This window comes from Lepisosteus oculatus, chromosome 4 (genome assembly GCF_040954835.1).
Source record: "Lepisosteus oculatus isolate fLepOcu1 chromosome 4, fLepOcu1.hap2, whole genome shotgun sequence".
NCBI lineage: Eukaryota > Metazoa > Chordata > Actinopteri > Semionotiformes > Lepisosteidae > Lepisosteus > Lepisosteus oculatus.
The window spans coordinates 2335363-2360469 of NC_090699.1; the positions used below are offsets into that span (position 1 = coordinate 2335363).

Sequence of the window (25107 nt, forward strand, 5' to 3'; positions counted from 1 at the left end):
AGTGAGACAGTCTGACACACTGACGACTGACCAGTGAGACAGTCTGACACACTGACGACTGACCAGGGAGACAGTCTGACACACTGACGACTGACCAGAGAGACAGTCTGACACACTGACTGACACAGGAGACAGTCTGACACACTGACGACTGACCAGGGAGACAGTCTGACACACTGACGACTGACCAGAGAGACAGTCTGACACACTGACTGACACAGGAGACAGTCTGACACACTGACGACTGACCAGAGAGACAGTCTGACACACTGACGACTGACCAGAGAGACAGTCTGACACACTGACTGACACAGGAGACAGTCTGACACACTGACGACTGACACAGGAGACAGTCTGACACACTGACGACTGACCAGAGAGACAGTCTGACACACTGACTGACACAGGAGACAGTCTGACACACTGACGACTGACCAGAGAGACAGTCTGACACACTGACGACTGACCAGAGAGACAGTCTGACACACTGACTGACACAGGAGACAGTCTGACACACTGACGACTGACACAGGAGACAGTCTGACACACTGACGACTGACCAGAGAGACAGTCTGACACACTGACGACTGACCAGAGAGACACACTGACTGACACAGGAGACAGTCTGACACACTGACGACTGACACAGGAGACAGTCTGACACACTGACGACTGACCAGAGAGACAGTCTGACACACTGACGACTGACCAGAGAGACACACTGACTGACACAGGAGACAGTCTGACACACTGACGACTGACCAGAGAGACAGTCTGACACACTGACGACTGACCAGAGAGACAGTCTGACACACTGACTGACACAGGAGACAGTCTGACACACTGACGACTGACACAGGAGACAGTCTGACACACTGACGACTGACCAGAGAGACAGTCTGACACACTGACGACTGACCAGAGAGACAGTCTGACACACTGACGACTGACCAGAGAGACAGTCTGACACACTGACTGACACAGGAGACAGTCTGACACACTGACGACTGACACAGGAGACAGTCTGACACACTGACGACTGACCAGAGAGACACACTGACTGACACAGGAGACAGTCTGACACACTGACTGACACAGGAGAAAGTCTGAGACACTGACTGACACAGGAGACAGTCTGACACACTGACTGACACGGTAGACAGTCTGAGACACTGACTGACACAGGAGACAGTCTGACACACTGACGACTGACCAGAGAGACAGTCTGACACACTGACGACTGACCAGTGAGACAGTCTGACACACTGACTGACACAGGAGACAGTCTGACACACTGACGACTGACCAGAGAGACAGTCTGACACACTGACTGACACAGGAGACAGTCTGACACACTGACGACTGACCAGAGAGATAGTCTGACACACTGACTGACACAGGAGACAGTCTGACACACTGACGACTGACCAGAGAGACAGTCTGACACACTGACGACTGACCAGAGAGACACACTGACTGACACAGGAGACAGTCTGACACACTGACTGACACAGGAGAAAGTCTGAGACACTGACTGACACAGGAGACAGTCTGACACACTGACTGACACGGTAGACAGTCTGAGACACTGACTGACACAGGAGACAGTCTGACACACTGACGACTGACCAGAGAGACAGTCTGACACACTGACGACTGACCAGAGAGACAGTCTGACACACTGACGACTGACCAGAGAGACACACTGACTGACACAGGAGACAGTCTGACACACTGACGACTGACCAGGGAGACACACTGACTGACACAGGAGACAGTCTGACACACTGACTGACACAGGAGACAGTCTGACACACTGACGACTGACCAGAGAGACAGTCTGACACACTGACTGACACAGGAGACAGTCTGACACACTGACGACTGACCAGAGAGACAGTCTGACACACTGACGACTGACCAGAGAGACAGTCTGACACACTGACTGACGCAGGAGACAGTCTGACACACTGACGACTGACCAGAGAGACAGTCTGACACACTGACGACTGACTAGAGAGACAGTCTGGCACACTGACTGACACAGGAGACAGTCTGACACACTGACGACTGACCAGAGAGACAGTCTGACACACTGACTGACACAGGAGACAGTCTGGCACACTGACTGACACAGGAGACAGTCTGACACACTGACGACTGACCAGAGAGACAGTCTGACACACTGACTGACACAGGAGACAGTCTGACACACTGACGACTGACCAGAGAGACAGTCTGACACACTGACTGACACAGGAGAGTCTGACACATTGACTGACACAGGAGACTGTGTGACTGACACACAGATACAGGTGATCATACAGTGGGAGAAAGGCAGGTGAACACACACACAGGGAGAGAGAGGCAGGTGAATACACACAGGGAGAGAGAGAGACAGGTGAACACACACACAGGAAGAGGGAGACAGGTGAACACACAAAGGGAGAGAGAGAGACAGGTGAACACACACACAGGAAGAGGGAGACAGGTGAACACACACAGGGAGAGAGAGAGGCAGGTGAACACACACACACACACACAGGGAGAGAGAGAGAGAGACCTGTCTGTCCAGAGAGGACAGGCTCAGTGACACAGCCTGGACACACACACTGGACACAGGCAGACCTGGCTGTCCAGAGAGGACAGGCTCAGTGACCACAGCCTGGACACAGGCAGACCTGCCTGTCCAGAGAGGACAGGCTCAGAGACACAGCCTGGACACACACACTGGACACAGGCAGACCTGGCTGCCCAGAGAGGACAGGCTGTGCTCCCACTGCCAGCGGGGAGAAATAGAGATAGAGGTGCACTTCCTACTGCACTGTGACAGATACTCTGGGATTAGAGAAACATTCTTCCCCAAATTCAGAAAACTAATCCCAGAGTTCCCACACCTGCCAGAATCACAACAGGTCCCAATCCTACTGGGAGAGGGAGGAGGGAACTCAGTTGATCTGGCAGCCCAGTATGTGATCTCCTGTCACAGCCTGAGGAACAGTGAGTCTGTCTCCCAATAATGCTCCAGCCGCCTACAGTATATGTCAATATTTTATTTATAATATGTCTTTGTTGTAAATGTCTGTAATATGTCGGTAGATTTTATTGTCTATAATGTAAATATCATTACTTTTATTTGCTTTGGCAACACTGATTGTACCCATCGGTCATGCTAATAAAGCACCTTGAATTGAATTGAGAGGTGAGCACACACAGGGAGGGAGAGAGAGAGACAGGTGAGCACATACACACAGGGAGAGAGAGACAGGTGAGCACACACAGGGAGGGAGAGAGAGACAGGTGAGCACACACACACAGGGAGAGAGAGAGACAGGTGAGCACACACACAGGGAAGGAGAGAGACAGGTGAGCACACACACAGGGAGAGAGAGAGAGAGGAGAGCACACACACACAGGGAAGGAGAGAGACAGGTGAGCACACACACAGGGAGAGAGAGAGGAGAGCACACACACACAGGGAGAGAGAGAGACAGGTGAGCACACACACAGGGAGAGAGAGAGAGGAGAGCACACACACACAGGGAGAGAGAGAGAGACAGGTGAGCACACACAGAGAGTGGAATATATTTCCATAGGGATGAAAATGAGCTCGACGCCGATGTGACTTTATTCAAAACGAGGCGGCCCGTGGTCTGGAGGTGTTGGGCCGGGACCGGAACCGCCTCCCGTCCCTCCGGACAGACCGCGGCGCTGCTGGGGGTTCATTGCTTATTCATTCAGCGCCGGCGTCACGAGCGTCACCCACGCAGATCTCAGAAACCGAGCGGACCGGACCCGCCCCGCTTCGCGCGTGTTGTCGCACCAGCCGGCCCAGCGCAAACAGGGCGCGGGGTGGGGGGGTGGCGGCGCTCGGAAAAACACGCTGAATAGACACGTCAGGAAGCCCCACGACAAAATCCCGACGGGAATAAGCCTTATCTGGCGCGATAAGCGCGCATTTTACAATCTCTTTGCGCAACACGACCAAAGTGCGGATGGAACCGACACCCACTCCTCCCTGACCCCCCCCCGCGAGTGAGTCAGTGGGCGAGTCCAGATGACAGGTCATTTTCCAAAGGCCGCGGACGCGCCCTCGTCTTTACCGTAATACCTCTAGACCAGGAGCCGCTCGTTTCAATCGATCGATCGATCGATCGCTCACAGTGGCTCCGCCAGATAGCAGCGGCTGTTCTGCGAGCTCACCGGGCGGAGGGGGTTAAAAGCAGACAATTCAAGTGGCATGATGACAGATAAACAGCGCGACAGAAACTGGAGAACAAGCCCAGACAGAGCTGGGTGTGAACGGAGCTGCAGTGTGTCCAGGGTGTCCCTGGAGTGCTGTGTGCCCAGTACTACAGGCGGACTGCTGGAGGAGCTGTGGGCTGGGTGGGCTGGGACGGGCGGGGCGCTGGCTCTGGGGCTCAGGAGCTGTGCCTGGGGCTGGAGGGCTGCTGGTTCGAATCCTGCGGCCCAGCAGAGGAATCCTACTCTGTGGGGCCCCTGAGCGAGGCCCCTGAACCCCAGCTGCTCCAGGGGCGCTGTATAAATGTCTAACCCTGCGCGCTGACCCCCAGCTTCTCTCTCCCTCTGTGTGTGTGTGTGTGTGTGTCTCCAGAGCTGGGCTCTGTGAGAAGACAGATTCCTCACACAAGAGGCTGTACCTTTCCAATAGTTAGCGTCTTGTGGCCTGCAGGCAGAAGCTGTTGGACTTTGACCCTCTGCTTCGATACCGTTGAAGACTGTCTGAGACTGGGGTGACTGGGGTCCTGGAGAATGGACCCGGACCTCTTGAGACATCGAGCTGGTAGATATCTGTAGGGACTGATCTATAGGTTTTCTCATCAAGAGCGAATGAGTCGTGTGGCTTTGACAGACTGAGGGGTCATCTACTGAACGTGTGTTTGTTCAGTGGGACTGGTATCTGAGCAGAACAGCGTCTGGCACCACACCGTGTCCACACACACACACACACAGACACACACACTGATCATCTATATCCATTGGAACGCGCCGGACAACGAGAGTCTTCACCGGGTCGAGTCGATGAACTATTCTGTATGACACCTCCTTGACCTCATTAGTTCTGCGATATTTATTGGGATTCACCCACATTGTTTCCCCGGTCGACGCCCTTTCCCGAGCGGGGAATTCCGTCACTGACTCGGCCGGCACAGACCGGACAGTCCGGACAGCTCCGGGCCGCGGCTGGACGACACGTGACGTGAGAGATCTCTGGGTGTCACCCAGCGAGCCGGGCGCTCCCTACACGCGGGCCTGAGCACGGCGGTGTGTGTGTGTGTGTTTGTGGTCGGGCTGAAGGGATCTTTGGCGCCTTTGTTTGTGAGGTGTCGGTTTGTGAAGCTGAAACACTGAGAAATTATAAAGGCAGGAAAACATTTGATCCCATCATTGACTTCACCACCTCCGGCGGTTACATGTTTTGTTCCTGTGTGTGTGTTTTTTTCCTCTTGTACGTGTTGCCGATCCTCTGGTTGTAGTGGTGTTTGGAAATTCTTTACACGTTTAATAACAAAGTCACGTCATAAGAAGAGACGCAGCCGGGAAGCCTGCCGTGACGCGAATCCCCGAGACTCCAGCGCGACAGTGTCGTAAACACGGTTAAAAACATCTCGAGTACCTTTAAAACAAGACCTGTTTTTAAAAAAATGACGTCTAAAGAATTTAAAAATAAAAATAGGAGCGGAAACAGATAAACGAGAGAGAAACATAAACAGAAAAACCCACTAAACTGCCAGAGGGAGGAACGAGGTGAATTATTTATGTGACAAATATTTGTTTTTCTTTTACAGAAATCACGTTTTTCCGGCTTCAGCATTTTTCACATTTTTAAATACAATGGAAGTGGTTTCCGCTCCGACCTGTCCGTCAGCCGTGGGCGGTGAGCGGCCAGCGGGGAGAGACACAGCCAGCGTCTCCCGGTCTGCTCACTTCACTTCAAGGGGCTGTATTAGCACGACCGAGGGGTACAATCAGTGTTGCCAAAGCAGATACAATAATGAAATTCACAGGAAACAAAACACAAAATAAAAGTAAAATACAATCTACAGTTCATTGCAGACGTCTACAACAAAGACGTATTATAAACTATTGACATGTACTGTAGACAGAAGGAGCAGTGTCGGAGAAACACTTCTCTCTCCGACAGGTTTTCACCGGGGGGTGGTCTCTCGCCGCACCGGGCTGCTCCTCCTCCGCTGATCGATACTCGGAGAGGCCGGCGGCCATGAGGAGCTGCAGGGGAGGAGACTGGGTTTTGAGATGCCTTTTGCAACTCGGCAGTATCCTGTAAACTGAACTTGTCTGGGAAAAGCGATTGCGTCAAGTACTGTAAAGAACTCATGAGGTTCGGGAGGCGTCATCATATAAAATCAAGTGATAAATCGAATTTACCCCCGGAAAGACCCCTGTTGTGCAGAGATCTCAGATCACATAAGACAGGTGATAACTGTGTCTCCTGTGAACGCAGCCCTGAAACCTTATAGCATTTATTTAGGGCGTGTCCTGTTGTGAAACACTTTCTGGACTGATCTGCAAATTCATCTAAGGAAGAGGCCGATGTCTGAAATAGTTGCACCCCGACACAACAGCCCCGACCGCTCTGACCTGCCCGTCCAGCGCTCGTTATCTGTCCGCTGCCGTGTGCGGTGGCCGTTCAATGGCGAGAGACACTGAACACGAGCAGCCGGTGTCTTTTCACATGACTTTGAAAGAAAGAGACGTTATTTTAACCTTGAATCCCGTTGGAAATCTCACGGAGATATCTTGTGTGCTGGATGTCCCTGTTTCCACCCGCGGGGGGTGGGAGGGTCTGGGAGGAGCGGTTTGAAACAGGTGTGAAGGAGGATTCTCAGGCGCCACGGACAGAGAGCTGGAAGACCTTGTCTGTGTTCAGCGGCTCTGGTCCTGGGCTTGGGGTTCACTGTCGTGTGTACCCAGTAATGTACTGGTACTGGTGCTGGTACAGAGGGACTCTTACTGACAGAGAGTCCTCCATTGTTACAGTGTACAACACAAGAGTGCACAGTGCATCAAGACAGTGCACAACCACACAGTGGACAATGCACAAACACAGTGGACAATATACAATCACACAGTGGACAATATACAATCACACAGTGAACAATGCACAATCACACAGTGGACAATGTACAATCACAATCACACAGTAAACAATGTACAAACACAGTGGGCAATGCACAATCACACAGTGAACAATGCACAATCACACAGTGGACAATATACAATCACACAGTGAACAATGCACAATCACACAGTGGACAATATACAATCACACAGTGGACAATGCACAATCACACAGTGAACAATGCGCAATCACACAGTGAACAATGCACAATCACACAGTGGACAATATACAATCACACAGTGAACAATGCACAATCACACAGTGAACAATGCACAATCACACAGTGGACAATGTACAATCACACAGTGAACAATGCACAATCACACAGTGAACAATGCACAATCACACAGTGAACAATGCACAATCACACAGTGGACAATATACAATCACACAGTGGACAATGCACAATCACACAGTGAACAATGCACAATCACACAGTGAACAATGTACAATCACACAGTGAACAATGCACAATCACACAGTGGACAATGTACAATCACACAGTGAACAATGCACAATCACACAGTGGACAATGTACAAACACAGTGGGCAATGCACAAACACACAGTGGACAATGTACAAACACAGTGGACAATATACAACCACACAGTAAACAATGCACAACCACAGTGGACAATGTACAAACACACAGTAAACAACGTACAAACACAGTGGACAATGTACAATCACACAGTAGACAATGTACAAACACAGTGGACAATGTACAAACACAGTGGACAATGTACAATCACACAGCCAGAGGAATTCACAATTGTTAAAAACTAAAAAGGATGCTTTTGACATATTCCCCTCTGAGGTCTTGCCTCAATGCGTGTTCGCTGTCACATGAAAAACAGTTGGGAGAAGAAATACTGGGAGAAGCCAAGGGGGGCGAATCCACGCACCCGTGGACGACAGAGTCCAGGATCGACCCCGCGAGTCTTCAAATCGCGCCAGGAGATCTTGCAGAGCGAAGAGAGGGGGTGGCCTGCCGCCCCCGCAGCTGCCGGTTTGTGGGGTGCGCCTCTCTCCGGGGTGTTACGGTAAGGAGGGCGGGGAGGGGGCGTGCCTCCGCGCAGCTCTTCCGTGTTCGCTGCGGGTCCTGCGTAGCTCAGTTTCCCGAGACGGCAGAGTTCGGCACCCCTGCGGCGGTCTCACCCCACCCAGGAACTAAACTAAACTAAACTGAACTGAACCGAACCGAACCGAACTGAACTACCCGCGGTCCGAGAAGAGAGGGGGCACAACGCGCGCCTGTTTCCAGGTAGGCGAGTGCGTGTGCGTGGATTTGAAAGTGGAAAGGAGAAACTCGACTTATTCCACTCCACGGGTGGGGACGGCAGCTCGCTCGCTGTGTCTCCGGACGCCAGCGGGGTGAGGCTGCGGCCGGGTCGCTCTGCGCTGCGGTTCGGGCCCGGGTTCCTCTGGTCCGGTACCACTGGCTGGGCGTGAGGCCGGACCTTGCGAGGCTGTGGACAGTGGAGTGAGAGGGCCTGACACGGGTGGACTCTGCTCGCGCGTGGATTCACACTCCTCCAGCCCCGAGTTGGGTGTCCAGTCCGCTGGTCAGTACAGATCCCAGGACACTGTCAGTAAGAGTAGGGGTGTCCAGTCCGCTGGTCAGTACAGATCCCAGGACACTGTCAGTAAGAGTAGGGGTGTCCAGTCCGCTGGTCAGTACAGATCCCAAGACACCGTCAGTAAGAGTAGGGGTGTCCAGTCCGCTGGTCAGTACAGATCCCAGGACACTGTCAGTAAGAGTAGGGGTGTCCAGTCCGCTGGTCAGTCCAGATCCCGGGACACCGTCAGTAAGAGTAGGGGTGTCCAGTCCGCTGGTCAGTACAGATCCCAGGACACCGTCAGTAAGAGTAGGGGTGTCCAGTCCGCTGGTCAGTACGGATCCCAGGACACCGTCAGTAAGAGTAGGGGTGTCCAGTCTCCTGGTCAGTACAGATCCCAGGACACTGTCAGTAAGAGTAGGGGTGTCCAGTCCGCTGGTCAGTACAGATCCCAGGACACCGTCAGTAAGAGTAGGGGTGTCCAGTCCACTGGTCAGTACAGATCCCAGGACACTGTCAGTAAGAGTAGGGGTGTCCTGACTGCTGGTCAGTACAGATCCCAGGACACTGTCATTAAGAGTAGGGGTGTCCTGACTGCCGGTCAGTACAGATCCCAGGACACTGTCAGTAAGAGTAGGGGTGTCCTGACTGCTGGTCAGTACAGACCCCAGGACACTCTCTGGGTCTCTGGGTCTCTGGGTCTCTGTCTGCCAATTACATCGTTGCTTCCACTTTTGATGACATCATCGGGGACCAGTGAGTACCCCGATGACATCACTCTGGCCCTCGTGTTTTCACTGTCCGGTGCGAGACACCCTGCTGGGGGGCTGGTTCTCAGGAGCCCCTGCTGGCACCCTGCGGTGTGGCTCCCAGTCCTGGGGACTGGGTTGCACTGGTCCAGCCAGGGCTTCAGTGGGGTGGAGACGGTCTCTCATGTGTGCAGTGGTCTGTGTGGCCACCCATGTTGACACAGTGTGTAGGTGGGAGGGTGTGTGTAGTTTGTTTGTAGTGTGTGTGTGTGTCTGCTGTGTCTGGGGCGTTGCCGGGGAGGTTTCTAGGTAACTGAGTCCCGGGCCGTTGCCGCGGTGACGGACGCCACTCCCAGGGTCTGGAATTCTGGTCTGACGGCTCTGAACCCTGTCCCTGTCCCTGTCCCTGTCCCTGTCCCTGTCCCTGTCCCTGTCCCTGTCCCTCTCTCGCTCTCCCAGAGTGCTGTCTGTGAAGAGCCAGTATAGACACACTCTACACTAATCCTGTCTCACTCGAACCCTGTCCCTGTCTCTCTCTCTCTCCCAGAGTGCTGTCTGTGAAGAGCCAGTATAGACACACTCTACACTAATCCTGTCTCACTCGAACCCTGTCCCTGTCTCTCTCTCTCTCCCAGAGTGCTGTCTGTGAAGAGCCAGTATAGACACACTCTACACTAATCCTGTCTCACTCGAACCCCGTCTCTCTCTCTCTCCCAGAGTGCTGTCTGTGAAGAGTCAGTATAGACACACTCTACACTAATCCTGTCTCACTCGAACCCTGTCCCTGTCTCTCTCTCTCTCCCAGAGTGCTGTCTGTGAAGAGCCAGTATAGACACACTCTACACTAATCCTGTCTCACTCGAACCCTGTCCCTGTCCCTCCCAGAGTGATGTCTGTGAAGAGCCAGTATAGACACACTCTACACTAATCCTGTCTCACTCGAACCCTGTCCCTGTCTCTCTTTCTCTCTCCCAGAGTGCTGTCTGTGAAGAGCCAGTATAGACACACTCTACACTAATCCTGTCTCACTCGAACCCTGTCCCTGTCTCTCTCTCTCTCCCAGAGTGCTGTCTGTGAAGAGCCAGTATAGACACACTCTACACTAATCCTGTCTCACTCGAACCCTGTCCCTGTCTCTCTCTCTCTCCCAGAGTGCTGTCTGTGAAGAGCCAGTATAGACACACTCTACACTAATCCTGTCTCACTCGAACCCTGTCCCTGTCTCTCTCTCTCTCCCAGAGTGCTGTCTGTGAAGAGCCAGTATAGACACACTCTACACTAATCCTGTCTCACTCGAACCCCGTCTCTCTCTCTCTCCCAGAGTGCTGTCTGTGAAGAGCCAGTATAGACACACTCTACACTAATCCTGTCTCACTCGAACCCTGTCCCTGTCTCTCTCTCTCTCTCCCAGAGTGCTGTCTGTGAAGAGCCAGTATAGACACACTCTACACTAATCCTGTCTCACTCGAACCCTGTCCCTGTCTCTCTCTCTCCCAGAGTGCTGTCTGTGAAGAGCCAGTATAGACACACTCTACACTAATCCTGTCTCACTCGAACCCTGTCCCTGTCTCTCTCTCTCTCCCAGAGTGCTGTCTGTGAAGAGCCAGTATAGACACACTCTACACTAATCCTGTCTCACTCGAACCCTGTCCCTGTCTCTCTCTCTCTCTCCCAGAGTGCTGTCTGTGAAGAGCCAGTATAGACACACTCTACACTAATCCTGTCTCACTCGAACCCTGTCCCTGTCTCTCTTTCTCTCTCCCAGAGTGCTGTCTGTGAAGAGCCAGTATAGACACACTCTACACTAATCCTGTCTCACTCGAACCCTGTCCCTGTCCCTCTCTCTCTCCCAGAGTGCTGTCTGTGAAGAGCCAGTATAGACACACTCTACACTAATCCTGTCTCACTCGAACCCTGTCTCTCTCTCTCCCAGAGTGCTGTCTGTGAAGAGCCAGTATAGACACACTCTACACTAATCCTGTCTCACTCGAACCCTGTCCCTGTCTCTCTCTCTCTCCCAGAGTGTTGTCTGTGAAGAGCCAGTATAGACACACTCTACACTAATCCTGTCTCACTCGAACCCTGTCCCTGTCCCTGTCCCTCCCAGAGTGATGTCTGTGAAGAGCCAGTATAGACACACTCTACACTAATCCTGTCTCACTCAAACCCTGTCCCTGTCTCTCTCTCTCTCTCCCAGAGTGCTGTCTGTGAAGAGCCAGTATAGACACACTCTACACTAATCCTGTCTCACTCGAACCCTGTCCCTGTCTCTCTTTCTCTCTCCCAGAGTGCTGTCTGTGAAGAGCCAGTATAGACACACTCTACACTAATCCTGTCTCACTCGAACCCTGTCCCTGTCTCTCTCTCTCTCCCAGAGTGCTGTCTGTGAAGAGCCAGTATAGACACACTCTACACTAATCCTGTCTCACTCGAACCCTGTCCCTGTCTCTCTCTCTCTCCCAGAGTGCTGTCTGTGAAGAGCCAGTATAGACACACTCTACACTAATCCTGTCTCACTCGAACCCTGTCCCTGTCCCTCCCAGAGTGCTGTCTGTGAAGAGCCAGTATAGACACACTCTACACTAATCCTGTCTCACTCGAACCCTGTCCCTGTCTCTCTCTCTCTCCCAGAGTGCTGTCTGTGAAGAGCCAGTATAGACACACTCTACACTAATCCTGTCTCACTCGAACCCTGTCCCTGTCCCTGTCCCTCCCAGAGTGATGTCTGTGAAGAGCCAGTATAGACACACTCTACACTAATCCTGTCTCACTCGAACCCTGTCCCTGTCTCTCTCTCTCTCCCAGAGTGCTGTCTGTGAAGAGCCAGTATAGACACACTCTACACTAATCCTGTCTCACTCGAACCCTGTCCCTGTCTCTCTCTCTCTCCCAGAGTGCTGTCTGTGAAGAGCCAGTATAGACACACTCTACACTAATCCTGTCTCACTCGAACCCTGTCTCTCTCTCTCTCCCAGAGTGCTGTCTGTGAAGAGCCAGTATAGACACACTCTACACTAATCCTGTCTCACTCGAACCCTGTCCCTGTCTCTCTCTCTCTCCCAGAGTGCTGTCTGTGAAGAGCCAGTATAGACACACTCTACACTAATCCTGTCTCACTCGAACCCTGTCCCTGTCTCTCTCTCTCTCCCAGAGTGATGTCTGTGAAGAGCCAGTATAGACACACTCTACACTAATCCTGTCTCACTCGAACCCCGTCTCTCTCTCTCTCCCAGAGTGCTGTCTGTGAAGAGCCAGTATAGACACACTCTACACTAATCCTGTCTCACTCGAACCCTGTCCCTGTCTCTCTCTCTCTCCCAGAGTGCTGTCTGTGAAGAGCCAGTATAGACACACTCTACACTAATCCTGTCTCACTCGAACCCTGTCCCTGTCTCTCTCTCTCTCCCAGAGTGCTGTCTGTGAAGAGCCAGTATAGACACACTCTACACTAATCCTGTCTCACTCGAACCCTGTCCCTGTCTCTCTCTCTCTCCCAGAGTGCTGTCTGTGAAGAGCCAGTATAGACACACTCTACACTAATCCTGTCTCACTCGAACCCTGTCCCTGTCTCTCTCTCTCTCCCAGAGTGCTGTCTGTGAAGAGCCAGTATAGACACACTCTACACTAATCCTGTCTCACTCGAACCCCGTCTCTCTCTCTCTCCCAGAGTGCTGTCTGTGAAGAGTCAGTATAGACACACTCTACACTAATCCTGTCTCACTCGAACCCTGTCCCTGTCTCTCTCTCTCTCCCAGAGTGCTGTCTGTGAAGAGCCAGTATAGACACACTCTACACTAATCCTGTCTCACTCGAACCCTGTCCCTGTCTCTCTTTCTCTCTCCCAGAGTGCTGTCTGTGAAGAGCCAGTATAGACACACTCTACACTAATCCTGTCTCACTCGAACCCTGTCCCTGTCCCTGTCTCTCCCAGAGTGCTGTCTGTGAAGAGCCAGTATAGACACACTCTACACTAATCCTGTCTCACTCGAACCCTGTCCCTGTCCCTGTCTCTCTCCCAGAGTGCTGTCTGTGAAGAGCCAGTATAGACACACTCTACACTAATCCTGTCTCACTCGAACCCTGACCCTGTCTCTCTCTCTCTCCCAGAGTGCTGTCTGTGAAGAGCCAGTATAGACACACTCTACACTAATCCTGTCTCACTCGAACCCTGTCCCTGTCTCTCCCAGAGTGCTGTCTGTGAAGAGCCAGTATAGACACACTCTACACTAATCCTGTCTCACTCGAACCCTGTCCCTGTCCCTCCCAGAGTGATGTCTGTGAAGAGCCAGTATAGACACACTCTACACTAATCCTGTCTCACTCGAACCCTGTCCCTGTCTCTCTCTCTCCCAGAGTGCTGTCTGTGAAGAGCCAGTATAGACACACTCTACACTAATCCTGTCTCACTCGAACCCTGTCCCTGTCTCTCTCTCTCTCCCAGAGTGCTGTCTGTGAAGAGCCAGTATAGACACACTCTACACTAATCCTGTCTCACTCGAACCCTGTCCCTGTCTCTCTCTCTCTCCCAGAGTGCTGTCTGTGAAGAGTCAGTATAGACACACTCTACACTAATCCTGTCTCACTCGAACCCTGTCTCTCTCTCTCTCCCAGAGTGCTGTCTGTGAAGAGCCAGTATAGACACACTCTACACTAATCCTGTCTCACTCGAACCCTGTCCCTGTCTCTCTCTCTCTCCCAGAGTGCTGTCTGTGAAGAGCCAGTATAGACACACTCTACACTAATCCTGTCTCACTCGAACCCTGTCCCTGTCTCTCTCTCTCTCCCAGAGTGCTGTCTGTGAAGAGTCAGTATAGACACACTCTACACTAATCCTGTCTCACTCGAACCCTGTCTCTCTCTCTCTCCCAGAGTGCTGTCTGTGAAGAGCCAGTATAGACACACTCTACACTAATCCTGTCTCACTCGAACCCTGTCCCTGTCTCTCTCTCTCTCCCAGAGTGCTGTCTGTGAAGAGCCAGTATAGACACACTCTACACTAATCCTGTCTCACTCGAACCCTGTCCCTGTCTCTCTCTCTCTCTCCCAGAGTGCTGTCTGTGAAGAGCCAGTATAGACACACTCTACACTAATCCTGTCTCACTCGAACCCTGTCCCTGTCTCTCTCTCTCTCCCAGAGTGCTGTCTGTGAAGAGCCAGTATAGACACACTCTACACTAATCCTGTCTCACTCGAACCCTGTCCCTGTCTCTCTCTCTCTCTCAGAGTGCTGTCTGTGAAGAGCCAGTATAGACACACTCTACACTAATCCTGTCTCACTCGAACCCTGTCCCTGTCTCTCTCTCTCTCCCAGAGTGATGTCTGTGAAGAGCCAGTATAGACACACTCTACACTAATCCTATCTCACTCGAACCCTGTCCCTGTCCCTCTCTCTCTCTCCCAGAGTGCTGTCTGTGAAGAGCCAGTATAGACACACTCTACACTAATCCTGTCTCACTCGAACCCTGTCCCTGTCTCTCTCTCTCTCCCAGAGTGCTGTCTGTGAAGAGCCAGTATAGACACACTCTACACTAATCCTGTCTCACTCGAACCCTGTCCCTGTCTCTCTCTCTCTCCCAGAGTGATGTCTGTGAAGAGCCAGTATAGACACACTCTACACTAATCCTATCTCACTCGAACCCTGTCCCTGTCCCTCTCTCTCTCCCAGAGTGCTGTCTGTGAAGAGCCAGTATAGACACACTCTACACTAATCCTGTCTCACTCGAACCCTGTCCCTGTCCCTGTCCCTCCCAGAGTGCTGTCTGTGAAGAGCCAGTATAGACACACTCTACACTAATCCTGTCTCACTCGAACCCTGTCCCTGTCCCTCCCAGAGTGATGTCTGTGAAGAGCCAGTATAGACACACTCTACACTAATCCTGTCTCACTCGAACCCTGTCCCTGTCTCTCTCTCTCTCTCCCAGAGTGCTGTCTGTGAAGAGCCAGTATAGACACACTCTACACTAATCCTGTCTCACTCGAACCCTGTCCCTGTCTCTCTCTCTCTCCCAGAGTGCTGTCTGTGAAGAGCCAGTATAGACACACTCTACACTAATCCTGTCTCACTCGAACCCTGTCCCTGTCCCTCCCAGAGTGATGTCTGTGAAGAGCCAGTATAGACACACTCTACACTAATCCTGTCTCACTCGAACCCTGTCCCTGTCCCTCCCAGAGTGATGTCTGTGAAGAAAGCCAGGATGGACGCTCAGGACACTGGAAGTGACTCCATCATCCGGATCCCCCCTCACCACTACATCCACGTGCTGGACCAGAACAGCAACATCGCCCGAGTCGAGACCGGGCCCAAGACCTACATCCGGCAGGACAATGAGAGGTCAGGGGGCTTTTCCTCCGGGAATATCGGGATTGGGACAGCGTGACCCCAGAACACACAATACTGAATTTCACCTTCACCCCAAAACACACAATACTGCCCCCCTGAATTGTACCCCAAAATACACAATCCTGCCCCCCTGAATTTCATCCCTACCCCACAATACACAATACTGTCCCCCTGAATTTCACCCCCACCCCAAAATACACAAACTGCCCCCCTGAATTTCATCCCTACCCCACAATACCCAATACTGTCCCCCTGAATTTCACACTGACCCCAAAATACACAATCCTGCCCCCTAAATTTCATCCCTACCCCACAATACCCAATACTGTCCCCCTGAATTTCACCCCCACCCCAAAATACACAAACTGCCCCCCTGAATTTCATCCCTACCCCACAATACACAATCCTGTCCCCCTGAATTTCACCCCCACCCCAAAATACACAAACTGCCCCCCTGAAATTCACACTGACCCCAAAATACACAATACTGCCCCCCTGAATTTCACCCCAAAATACACAATACTGCCCCCCTGAAAATCTGTACGGACCTGTCTTTCTCCCTCTCTCTCAGTGTGTCTGTATGAACCTGTCTCTCTCTCTCAGTGTGTCTGTATGAACCTGTCTCTCTCTCTCAGTGTCTGTATGAACCCGTCTCTCTCTCTCAGTGTGTCTGTATGAACCCGTCTCTCTCTCAGTGTGTCTGTATGAACCTGTCTCTCTCTCTCAGTGTCTGTATGAACCTGTCTCTCTCTCTCAGTATTGTTGTGGGAAATCCTTCATCCAAGGAGCAGGACACAGTCTTTGTGGATTCAGTTGTTTTATTGAGCTCAGTGCGCGTTGGGTCTGCGCCGCAGGACAGACAAACCTCAAGGGTGTCCAGCTCTCGTATACAGTGTGATCTCAGGAGGATGTTTTGTTTCACTGCTTCATGGGTATTCGTCTTGCCCTCTGATGTGTAGCATGAGATGACCGGTTGGTCCTGTCTCAAGTCCTGTCCTTTGATGTGTAGCTGTAATTGTTGGAGCTGCTTAAGAGATGTTAAAACAGCCGACATTACACAATGCGCCTGAACCAACGCTGTAGTGTTGAATACAGATCAATTATATATATATATCTTCCATCAATAATATATATATATAAGTGTTTTTCTACTTCAGTATGAACCTGTCTCTCTGTCTCAGTGTGTCTGTACGGACCCGTCTCTCTGTCTCAGTGTGTCTGTACGGACCCGTCTCTCTCTCTCTCTCAGTGTGTCTGTACGGACCCGTCTCTCTCTCTCTCAGTGTGTCTGTACGGATCTGTCTCTCTCTGTCTCAGTGTGTCTGTACGGATCTGTCTCTCTCTGTCTCAGTGTGCCTGTACGGACCCGTCTCTCTCTGTCTCAGTGTGCCTGTACGGACCCGTCTCTCTCTCTGTCTCAGTGTGCCTGTACGGACCCGTCTCTCTCTCTCTAAGTGTGTCTGTACGGACCCGTCTCTCTCTCTCTCAGTGTGTCTGTACGGACCCGTCTCTCTCTCTCTCAGTGTGCCTGTACGGACCCGTCTCTCTCTGTCTCAGTGTGTCTGTACGGACCCATCTCTCTCTCTCTCAGTGTGCCTGTACGGACCCGTCTCTCTCTGTCTCAGTGTGCCTGTACGGACCCGTCTCTCTCTCTGTCTCAGTGTGCCTGTACGGACCCGTCTCTCTCTCTCTAAGTGTGCCTGTACGGACCCGTCTCTCTGTCTCAGTGTGTCTGTACGGACCCGTCTCTCTCTCTGTCTCAGTGTGTCTGTACGGACCCGTCTCTCTCTCTCTCAGTGTGTCTGTACGGACCCGTCTCTCTCTGTCTCAGTGTGTCTGTACGGACCCGTCTCTCTCTCTCTCTCAGTGTGTCTGTACGGACCCGTCTCTCTCTCTGTCTCAGTGTGTCTGTACGGACCCGTCTCTCTCTCTCTCAGTGTGTCTGTACGGACCCGTCTCTCTCTCTCAGTGTGTCTGTACGGACCCGTCTCTCTCTCTCTCAGTGTGTCTGTACGGACCCGTCTCTCTCTCTGTCTCAGTGTGTCTGTACGGACCCGTCTCTCTCTCTGTCTCAGTGTGTCTGTACGGACCCGTCTCTCTCTGTCTCAGTGTGTCTGTACGGATCTGTCTCTCTCTCTCTCAGTGTGTCTGTACGGACCCGTCTCTCTCTCTCTCAGTGTGTCTGTACGGACCCGTCTCTCTCTCTCTCAGTGTGTCTGTACGGACCCGTCTCTCTCTCTCTCAGTGTGTCTGTACGGACCCGTCTCTCTCTGTCTCAGTGTGCCTGTACGGACCCGTCTCTCTCTGTCTCAGTGTGTCTGTACGGATCTGTCTCTCTCTGTCTCAGTGTGCCTGTACGGACCCGTCTCTCTCTGTCTCAGTGTGCCTGTACGGACCCGTCTCTCTCTGTCTCAGTGTGCCTGTACGGACCCGTCTCTCTCTGTCTCAGTGTGTCTGTACGGACCCGTCTCTCTCTCTCTAAGTGTGCCTGTACGGACCCGTCTCTCTCTGTCTCAGTGTGTCTGTACGGACCCGTCTCTCTCTCTGTCTCAGTGTGTCTGTACGGACCCGTCTCTCTCTGTCTCAGTGTGTCTGTACGGACCCGTCTCTCTCTCTCTAAGTGTGCCTGTACGGACCCGTCTCTCTCTGTCTCAGTGTGTCTGTACGGACCCGTCTCTCTCTCTCTCAGTGTGTCTGTACGGACCCGTCTCTCTCTGTCTCAGTGTGTCTGTACGGATCTGTCTCTCTCTGTCTCAGTGTGTCTGTACGGATCTGTCTCTCTCTGTCTCAGTGTGTCTGTACGGATCTGTCTCTCTCTGTCTCAGTGTGTCTGTACGGACCCGTCTCTCTCTGTCTCAGTGTGTCTGTACGGACCCGTCTCTCTCTCTCTCTCAGTGTGCCTGTACGGACCCGTCTCTCTCTCTGTCTCAGTGTGTCTGTACGGACCCGTCTCTCTCTCTCTCTCAGTGTGCCTGTACGGACCCGTCTCTCTCTCTCTCAGTGTGCCTGTACGGATCTGTCTCTCTCTCTCTCAGTGTGTCTGTACGGACCCGTCTCTCTCTCTCTCTCAGTGTGTCTGTACGGACCCGTCTCTCTCTGTCTCAGTGTGCCTGTACGGACCCGTCTCTCTCTCTCTCAGTGTGTCTGTACGGACCCGTCTCTCTCTGTCTCAGTGTGTCTGTACGGATCTGTCTCTCTCTCTCTCAGTGTGTCTGTACGGACCCGTCTCTCTCTCTAAGTGTGCCTGTACGGACCCGTCTCTCTCTCTGTCTCAGTGTGCCTGTACGGACCCGTCTCTCTCTCTGTCTCAGTGTGCCTGTACGGACCCGTCTCTCTCTCTGTCTCAGTGTGTCTGTACGGACCCGTCTCTCTCTGTCTCAGTGTGTCTGTACGGACCCGTCTCTCTCTCTGTCTCAGTGTGTCTGTACGGACCCGTCTCTCTCTCTCTCAGTGTGTCTGTACGGACCCGTCTCTCTCTCTCTCAGTGTGTCTGTACGGACCCGTCTCTCTCTCTCTCAGTGTGTCTGTACGGACCCGTCTCTCTCTCTGTCTCAGTGTGTCTGTACGGACCCGTCTCTCTCTCTGTCTCAGTGTGTCTGTACGGACCCGTCTCTCTCTCTCTCTCAGTGTGCCTGTACGGACCCGTCTCTCTCTCTCTCAGTGTGTCTGTACGGACCCGTCTCTCTCTCTCTCAGTGTGTCTGTACGGATCTGTCTCTCTCTGTCTCAGTGTGTCTGTACGGATCTGTCTCTCTCTGTCTCAGTGTGTCTGTACGGACCCGTCTCTCTCTCTAAGTGTGCCTGTACGGACCCGTCTCTCTCTCTCTCAGTGTGTCTGTACGGACCCGTCTCTCTCTCTCTCAGTGTGTCTGTACGGACCCGTCTCTCTCTCTCTCAGTGTGTCTGTACGGACCCGTCTCTCTCTGTCTCAGTGTGTCTGTACGGATCTGTCTCTCTCTGTCTCAGTGTGTCTGTACGGACCCGTCTCTCTCTCTAAGTGTGCCTGTACGGACCCGTCTCTCTCTCTGTCTCAGTGTGCCTGTACGGACCCGTCTCTCTCTCTGTCTCAGTGTGCCTGTACGGACCCGTCTCTCTCTCTGTCTCAGTGTGTCTGTACGGACCCGTCTCTCTGTCTCAGTGTGTCTGTACGGACCCGTCTCTCTCTCTCTCAGTGTGTCTGTACGGACCCGTCTCTCTCTCTCTCAGTGTGTCTGTACGGACCCGTCTCTCTCTCTGTCTCAGTGTGTCTGTACGGACCCGTCTCTCTCTCTGTCTCAGTGTGTCTGTACGGACCCGTCTCTCTCTCTGTCTCAGTGTGTCTGTACGGACCCGTCTCTCTCTCTGTCTCAGTGTGTCTGTACGGACCCGTCTCTCTCTCTCTCTCAGTGTGCCTGTACGGACCCGTCTCTCTCTCTCTCAGTGTGCCTGTACGGACCCGTCTCTCTCTCTCAGGGTTCTGTTCGCCCCGGTCCGCATGATCGTGGTCCCGCCCCGCCACTACTGTGTCATCCTGAACCCCGTCGCCCGCGACGACGACGACGACGTGCTGTTCGACCCGCCGGGCCAGGCCAAGCTGCGCCATGCGGACCTGGAGATCCGGCTGAGCCAGGAGCCCTTCCCTCTGTATCCCGGAGAGGAGCTGGAGCAGGTGTGTCCGTACGGACCTGTCGCTCTCTCTGTGTGTCTGTATGAACCCCTCTCTCTCTCAGTGCAGTGTTAATGTACTGGAGTGTCCAGTCAGTGTGTCTGTATTAACCCCTCTCTCTCTCAGTGCAGTGTTAATGTACTGGAGTGTCCAGTCAGTGTGTGTGTATTAACCCCTCTCTCTCTCAGTACAGTGTCAGTGTCCTGGAGTGTCCAGTCAGTGTGTGTGTATTAACCCCTCTCTCTCTCTCAGTGCTGTGTTAATGTACTGGAGTGTCCAGTCAGTTTGTGTGTATTAACCCCTCTCTCTCTCAGTGCAGTGTTAATGTACTGGAGTGTCCAGTCAGTGTGTGTGTATTAACCCCTCTCTCTCTCAGTGCAGTGTTAATGTACTGGAGTGTCCAGTCAGTGTGTCTGTATTAACCCCTCTCTCTCTCAGTGCAGTGTTAATGTACTAGAGTGTCCAGTCAGTGTGTGTGTGTATTAACCCCCCTCTCTCTCAGTGCAGTGTTAATGTACTGGAGTGTCCAGTCAGTGTGTGTGTATTAACCCCTCTCTCTCTCAGTGCAGTGTTAATGTACTGGAGTGTCCAGTCAGTCTGTGTGTGTATTAACCCCTCTCTCTCTCTCTCAGTGCAGTGTTCATGTACTGGAGTGTCCAGTCAGTGTGTGTGTATTAACCCCTCTCTCTCTCAGTGCAGTGTTAATGTACTGGAGTGTCCAGTCAGTGTGTCTGTATGAACCCCTCTCTCTCTCAGTGCAGTGTTAATGTACTGGAGTGTCCAGTCAGTGTGTGTGTGTATGAACCCCTCTCTCTCTCAGTGCAGTGTTAATGTACTGGAGTGTCCAGTCAGTGTGTCTGTATGAACCCCTCTCTCTCTCAGTGCAGTGTTAATGTACTGGAGTGTCCAGTCAGTGTGTCTGTATTAACCCCTCTCTCTCTCAGTGCAGTGTTAATGTACTGGAGTGTCCAGTCAGTGTGTCTGTATTAACCCCTCTCTCTCTCAGTGCAGTGTTAATGTACTGGAGTGTCCAGTCAGTGTGTCTGTATGAACCCCTCTCTCTCTCAGTGCAGTGTTAATGTACTGGAGTGTCCAGTCAGTCTGTGTGTGTATTAACCCCTCTCTCTCTCTCTCAGTGCAGTGTTCATGTACTGGAGTGTCCAGTCAGTGTGTGTGTATTAACCCCTCTCTCTCTCAGTGCAGTGTTAATGTACTGGAGTGTCCAGTCAGTGTGTCTGTATGAACCCCTCTCTCTCTCAGTGCAGTGTTAATGTACTGGAGTGTCCAGTCAGTGTGTGTGTGTATGAACCCCTCTCTCTCTCAGTGCAGTGTTAATGTACTGGAGTGTCCAGTCAGTGTGTCTGTATGAACCCCTCTCTCTCTCAGTGCAGTGTTAATGTACTGGAGTGTCCAGTCAGTGTGTCTGTATTAACCCCTCTCTCTCTCAGTGCAGTGTTAATGTACTGTAGTGTCCAGTCAGTGTGTGTGTGTATTAACCCCCCTCTCTCTCAGTGCAGTGTTAATGTACTGGAGTGTCCAGTCAGTGTGTGTGTATTAACCCCTCTCTCTCTCAGTGCAGTTTTAATGTACTGGAGTGTCCAGTCAGTGTGTGTGTGTATTAACCCCTCTCTCTCTCTCTCTCAGTGCAGTGTTCATGTACTGGAGTGTCCAGTCAGTGTGTGTGTGTATTAACCCCTCTCTCTCTCAGTACAGTGTTAATGTACTGGAGTGTCCAGTCAGTGTGTCTGTATGAACCCCTCTCTCTCTCAGTGCAGTGTTAATGTACTGGAGTGTCCAGTCAGTGTGTCTGTATTAACCCCTCTCTCTCTCAGTGCAGTGTTAATGTACTGGAGTGTCCAGTCAGTGTGTCTGTATGAACCCCCCTCTCTCTCAGTGCAGTGTTAATGTACTGGAGTGTCCAGTCAGTGTGTCTGTATGAACCCCTCTCTCTCTCAGTGCAGTGTTAATGTACTGGAGTGTCCAGTCAGTGTGTCTGTATTAACCCCCCTCTCTCTCAGTGCAGTGTTAATGTACTGGAGTGTCCAGTCAGTGTGTGTGTATGAACCCCTCTCTCTCTCAGTGTGTGCTAACCTGTCTCTCTCTCTCAGGATGTGACTGCTCTCCAGATTGTGCTCCCGGACTCTGCTCTGCGTCTGCAGGCTCTGCTGGACTTCGAGGATGTGGGAGGAGTGAAGAGGATTGCAGGAGATGAGTGGCTGTTTGAAGGGCCCGGTCAGTGTGTGTTGTGTGTTGTGTGTGAGGGAAGATGTGTGTGGAGCTGCCAGGGTTGGGTTTGTTGTGTGACAGTTGTCTTGTTGTGTGGTGTTGTATGATGATTGTGTTGTTGTCGTCTGAGCTCAGTGAAGCCTTCCAGTGTGCTTTGATTTCAGTGAGACCTGCAGGTTGTGTTGTGTGACGGTTGTGTTGTTGTCCTGTGAGCTCAATGAGCGCTGCAGGTTGTGTTGTGTGACGGTTGTGTTGTTGTCCTGTGAGCTCAATGAGCGCTGCAGGTTGTGTTGTGTGACGGTTGTGTTGTTGTTGTCCTGTGAGCTCAATGAGCGCTGCAGGTTGTGTTGTGTGACGGTTGTGTTGTTGTTGTCCTGTGAGGTCAATGAGCGCTGCAGGTTGTGTTGTGTGACGGTTGTGTTGTTGTCGTCCTGTGAGCTCAATGAGCGCTGCAGGTTGTGTTGTGTGACGGTTGTGTTGTTGTTGTCCTGTGAGCTCAATGAGCGCTGCAGGTTGTGTTGTGTGACGGTTGTGTTGTTGTTGTCCTGTGAGCTCAATGAGCGCTGCAGGTTGTGTTGTGTGACGGTTGTGTTGTTGTTGTTCTGTGTCTCAGTGAAAGCTGCAGGTTGTGTTGTGTGACGGTTGTGTTGTTGTCATCCTGTGAGCTCAATGAGCGCTGCAGGTTGTGTTGTGTGACGGTTGTGTTGTTGTTGTCCTGTGAGCTCAATGAGCGCTGCAGGTTGTGTTGTGTGACGGTTGTGTTGTTGTCGTCCTGTGAGCTCAATGAGCGCTGCAGGTTGTGTTGTGTGACGGTTGTGTTGTTGTCGTCCTGTGAGCTCAATGAGCGCTGCAGGTTGTGTTGTGTGACGGTTGTGTTGTTGTCGTCCTGTGAGCTCAATGAGCGCTGCAGGTTGTGTTGTGTGACGGTTGTGTTGTTGTCGTCCTGTGAGCTCAATGAGCGCTGCAGGTTGTGTTGTGTGACGGTTGTGTTGTTGTCGTCCTGTGAGCTCAATGAGCGCTGCAGGTTGTGTTGTGTGACGGTTGTGTTGTTGTCGTCCTGTGAGCTCAATGAGCGCTGCAGGTTGTGTTGTGTGACGGTTGTGTTGTTGTCGTCCTGTGAGCTCAATGAGCGCTGCAGGTTGTGTTGTGTGACGGTTGTGTTGTTGTTGTTCTGTGAGCTCAATGAGCGCTGCAGGTTGTGTTGTGTGACGGTTGTGTTGTTGTTGTTCTGTGTCTCAGTGAAAGCTGCAGGTTGTGTTGTGTGACGGTTGTGTTGTTGTTCTGTGTCTCAGTGAAAGCTGCAGGTTGTGTTGTTGTTGTCCTGTGAGCTCAATGAGCGCTGCAGGTTGTGTTGTGTGACGGTTGTGTTGTTGTTGTTCTGTGTCTCAGTGAAAGCTGCAGGTTGTGTTGTGTGACGGTTGTGTTGTTGTCGTCCTGTGAGCTCAATGAGCGCTGCAGGTTGTGTTGTGTGACGGTTGTGTTGTTGTTGTCCTGTGAGCTCAATGAGCGCTGCAGGTTGTGTTGTGTGACGGTTGTGTTGTTGTTGTCCTGTGAGCTCAATGAGCGCTGCAGGTTGTGTTGTGTGACGGTTGTGTTGTGCTGTTGGCGTGTTGTGCGACAGGAACCTACATCCCCAGGAAGGAGGTGGAGGTGCTGGAGACGGTCAGGGCCACGGTCATCCAGCACAACCAGGCCATCAGGCTGCGCGCTCGCAAAGAGGGACTGGACCGCAGCCGCGTGCAGAGAGTGACCGGTGAGTGACCGGACCCCAGACTGACCGCTGAGTGACCGGACCTGTGAGTGACCGGACCTGTGACTGACCCGAGACTGACCAGACCGGAGACTGACCGCTGAGTGACCGGACCTGTGAGTGACCCGAGACTGACCAGACCGGAGACTGACCGCTGAGTGACCGGACCTGTGACTGACCCGAGACTGACCAGACCGGAGACTGACCGGTGAGTGACCAGAGTGAGCCGAGAGTGACCGGACCTGTGACCGGACCCGAGACTGACCAGACCGGAGACTGACCGCTGAGTGACCAGAGTGAGCTGAGAGTGACCGGACCTGTGAGTGACCCGAGACTGACCAGACCTGTGAGTGACCGGACCGGAGAATGACCGGACCGGTGAGTGACTGGACTGGAGAGTGACCAGAGAGTGACTGGAGACAGAGAGGGACCGGTGACTGACCAGTGAGTGACCGGACCGGTGACTGACCGGTGAGTGACCGGACTGGAGAGTGACCGGAGACAGATATGGACCAGTGAGTGACCAGTGAGTGACCGGACCAGTGAGTGACCAGAGAATGACTGGACCGGTGAGTGACTGGACTGGAGAGTGACTGGAGACAGAGAGGGACCGGTGACTGACCGGTGAGTGACCGGACCAGTGAGTGACCAGAGAATGACTGGACCGGTGAGTG

At 52.5% G+C, this 25107-nt stretch overlaps 1 protein-coding gene across 1 annotated transcript in view; it reads left to right on the forward strand.

The window, feature by feature from the left end:
* The first annotated feature begins 8246 nt into the window (after positions 1 to 8246).
* The window catches only part of mvp (major vault protein), a 48835-nt gene continuing 31974 nt past the window's right edge, over positions 8247 to 25107 (forward strand). The window contains exons 1-5 of the mRNA XM_069188389.1: positions 8247 to 8429; positions 15643 to 15804; positions 20265 to 20460; positions 22566 to 22689; positions 24305 to 24436. Coding sequence (XP_069044490.1) covers positions 15647 to 15804; positions 20265 to 20460; positions 22566 to 22689; positions 24305 to 24436 — 610 coding nt within the window. The 5' untranslated portion in view covers positions 8247 to 8429; positions 15643 to 15646. The remainder of the gene's footprint in view (positions 8430 to 15642; positions 15805 to 20264; positions 20461 to 22565; positions 22690 to 24304; positions 24437 to 25107) is intronic.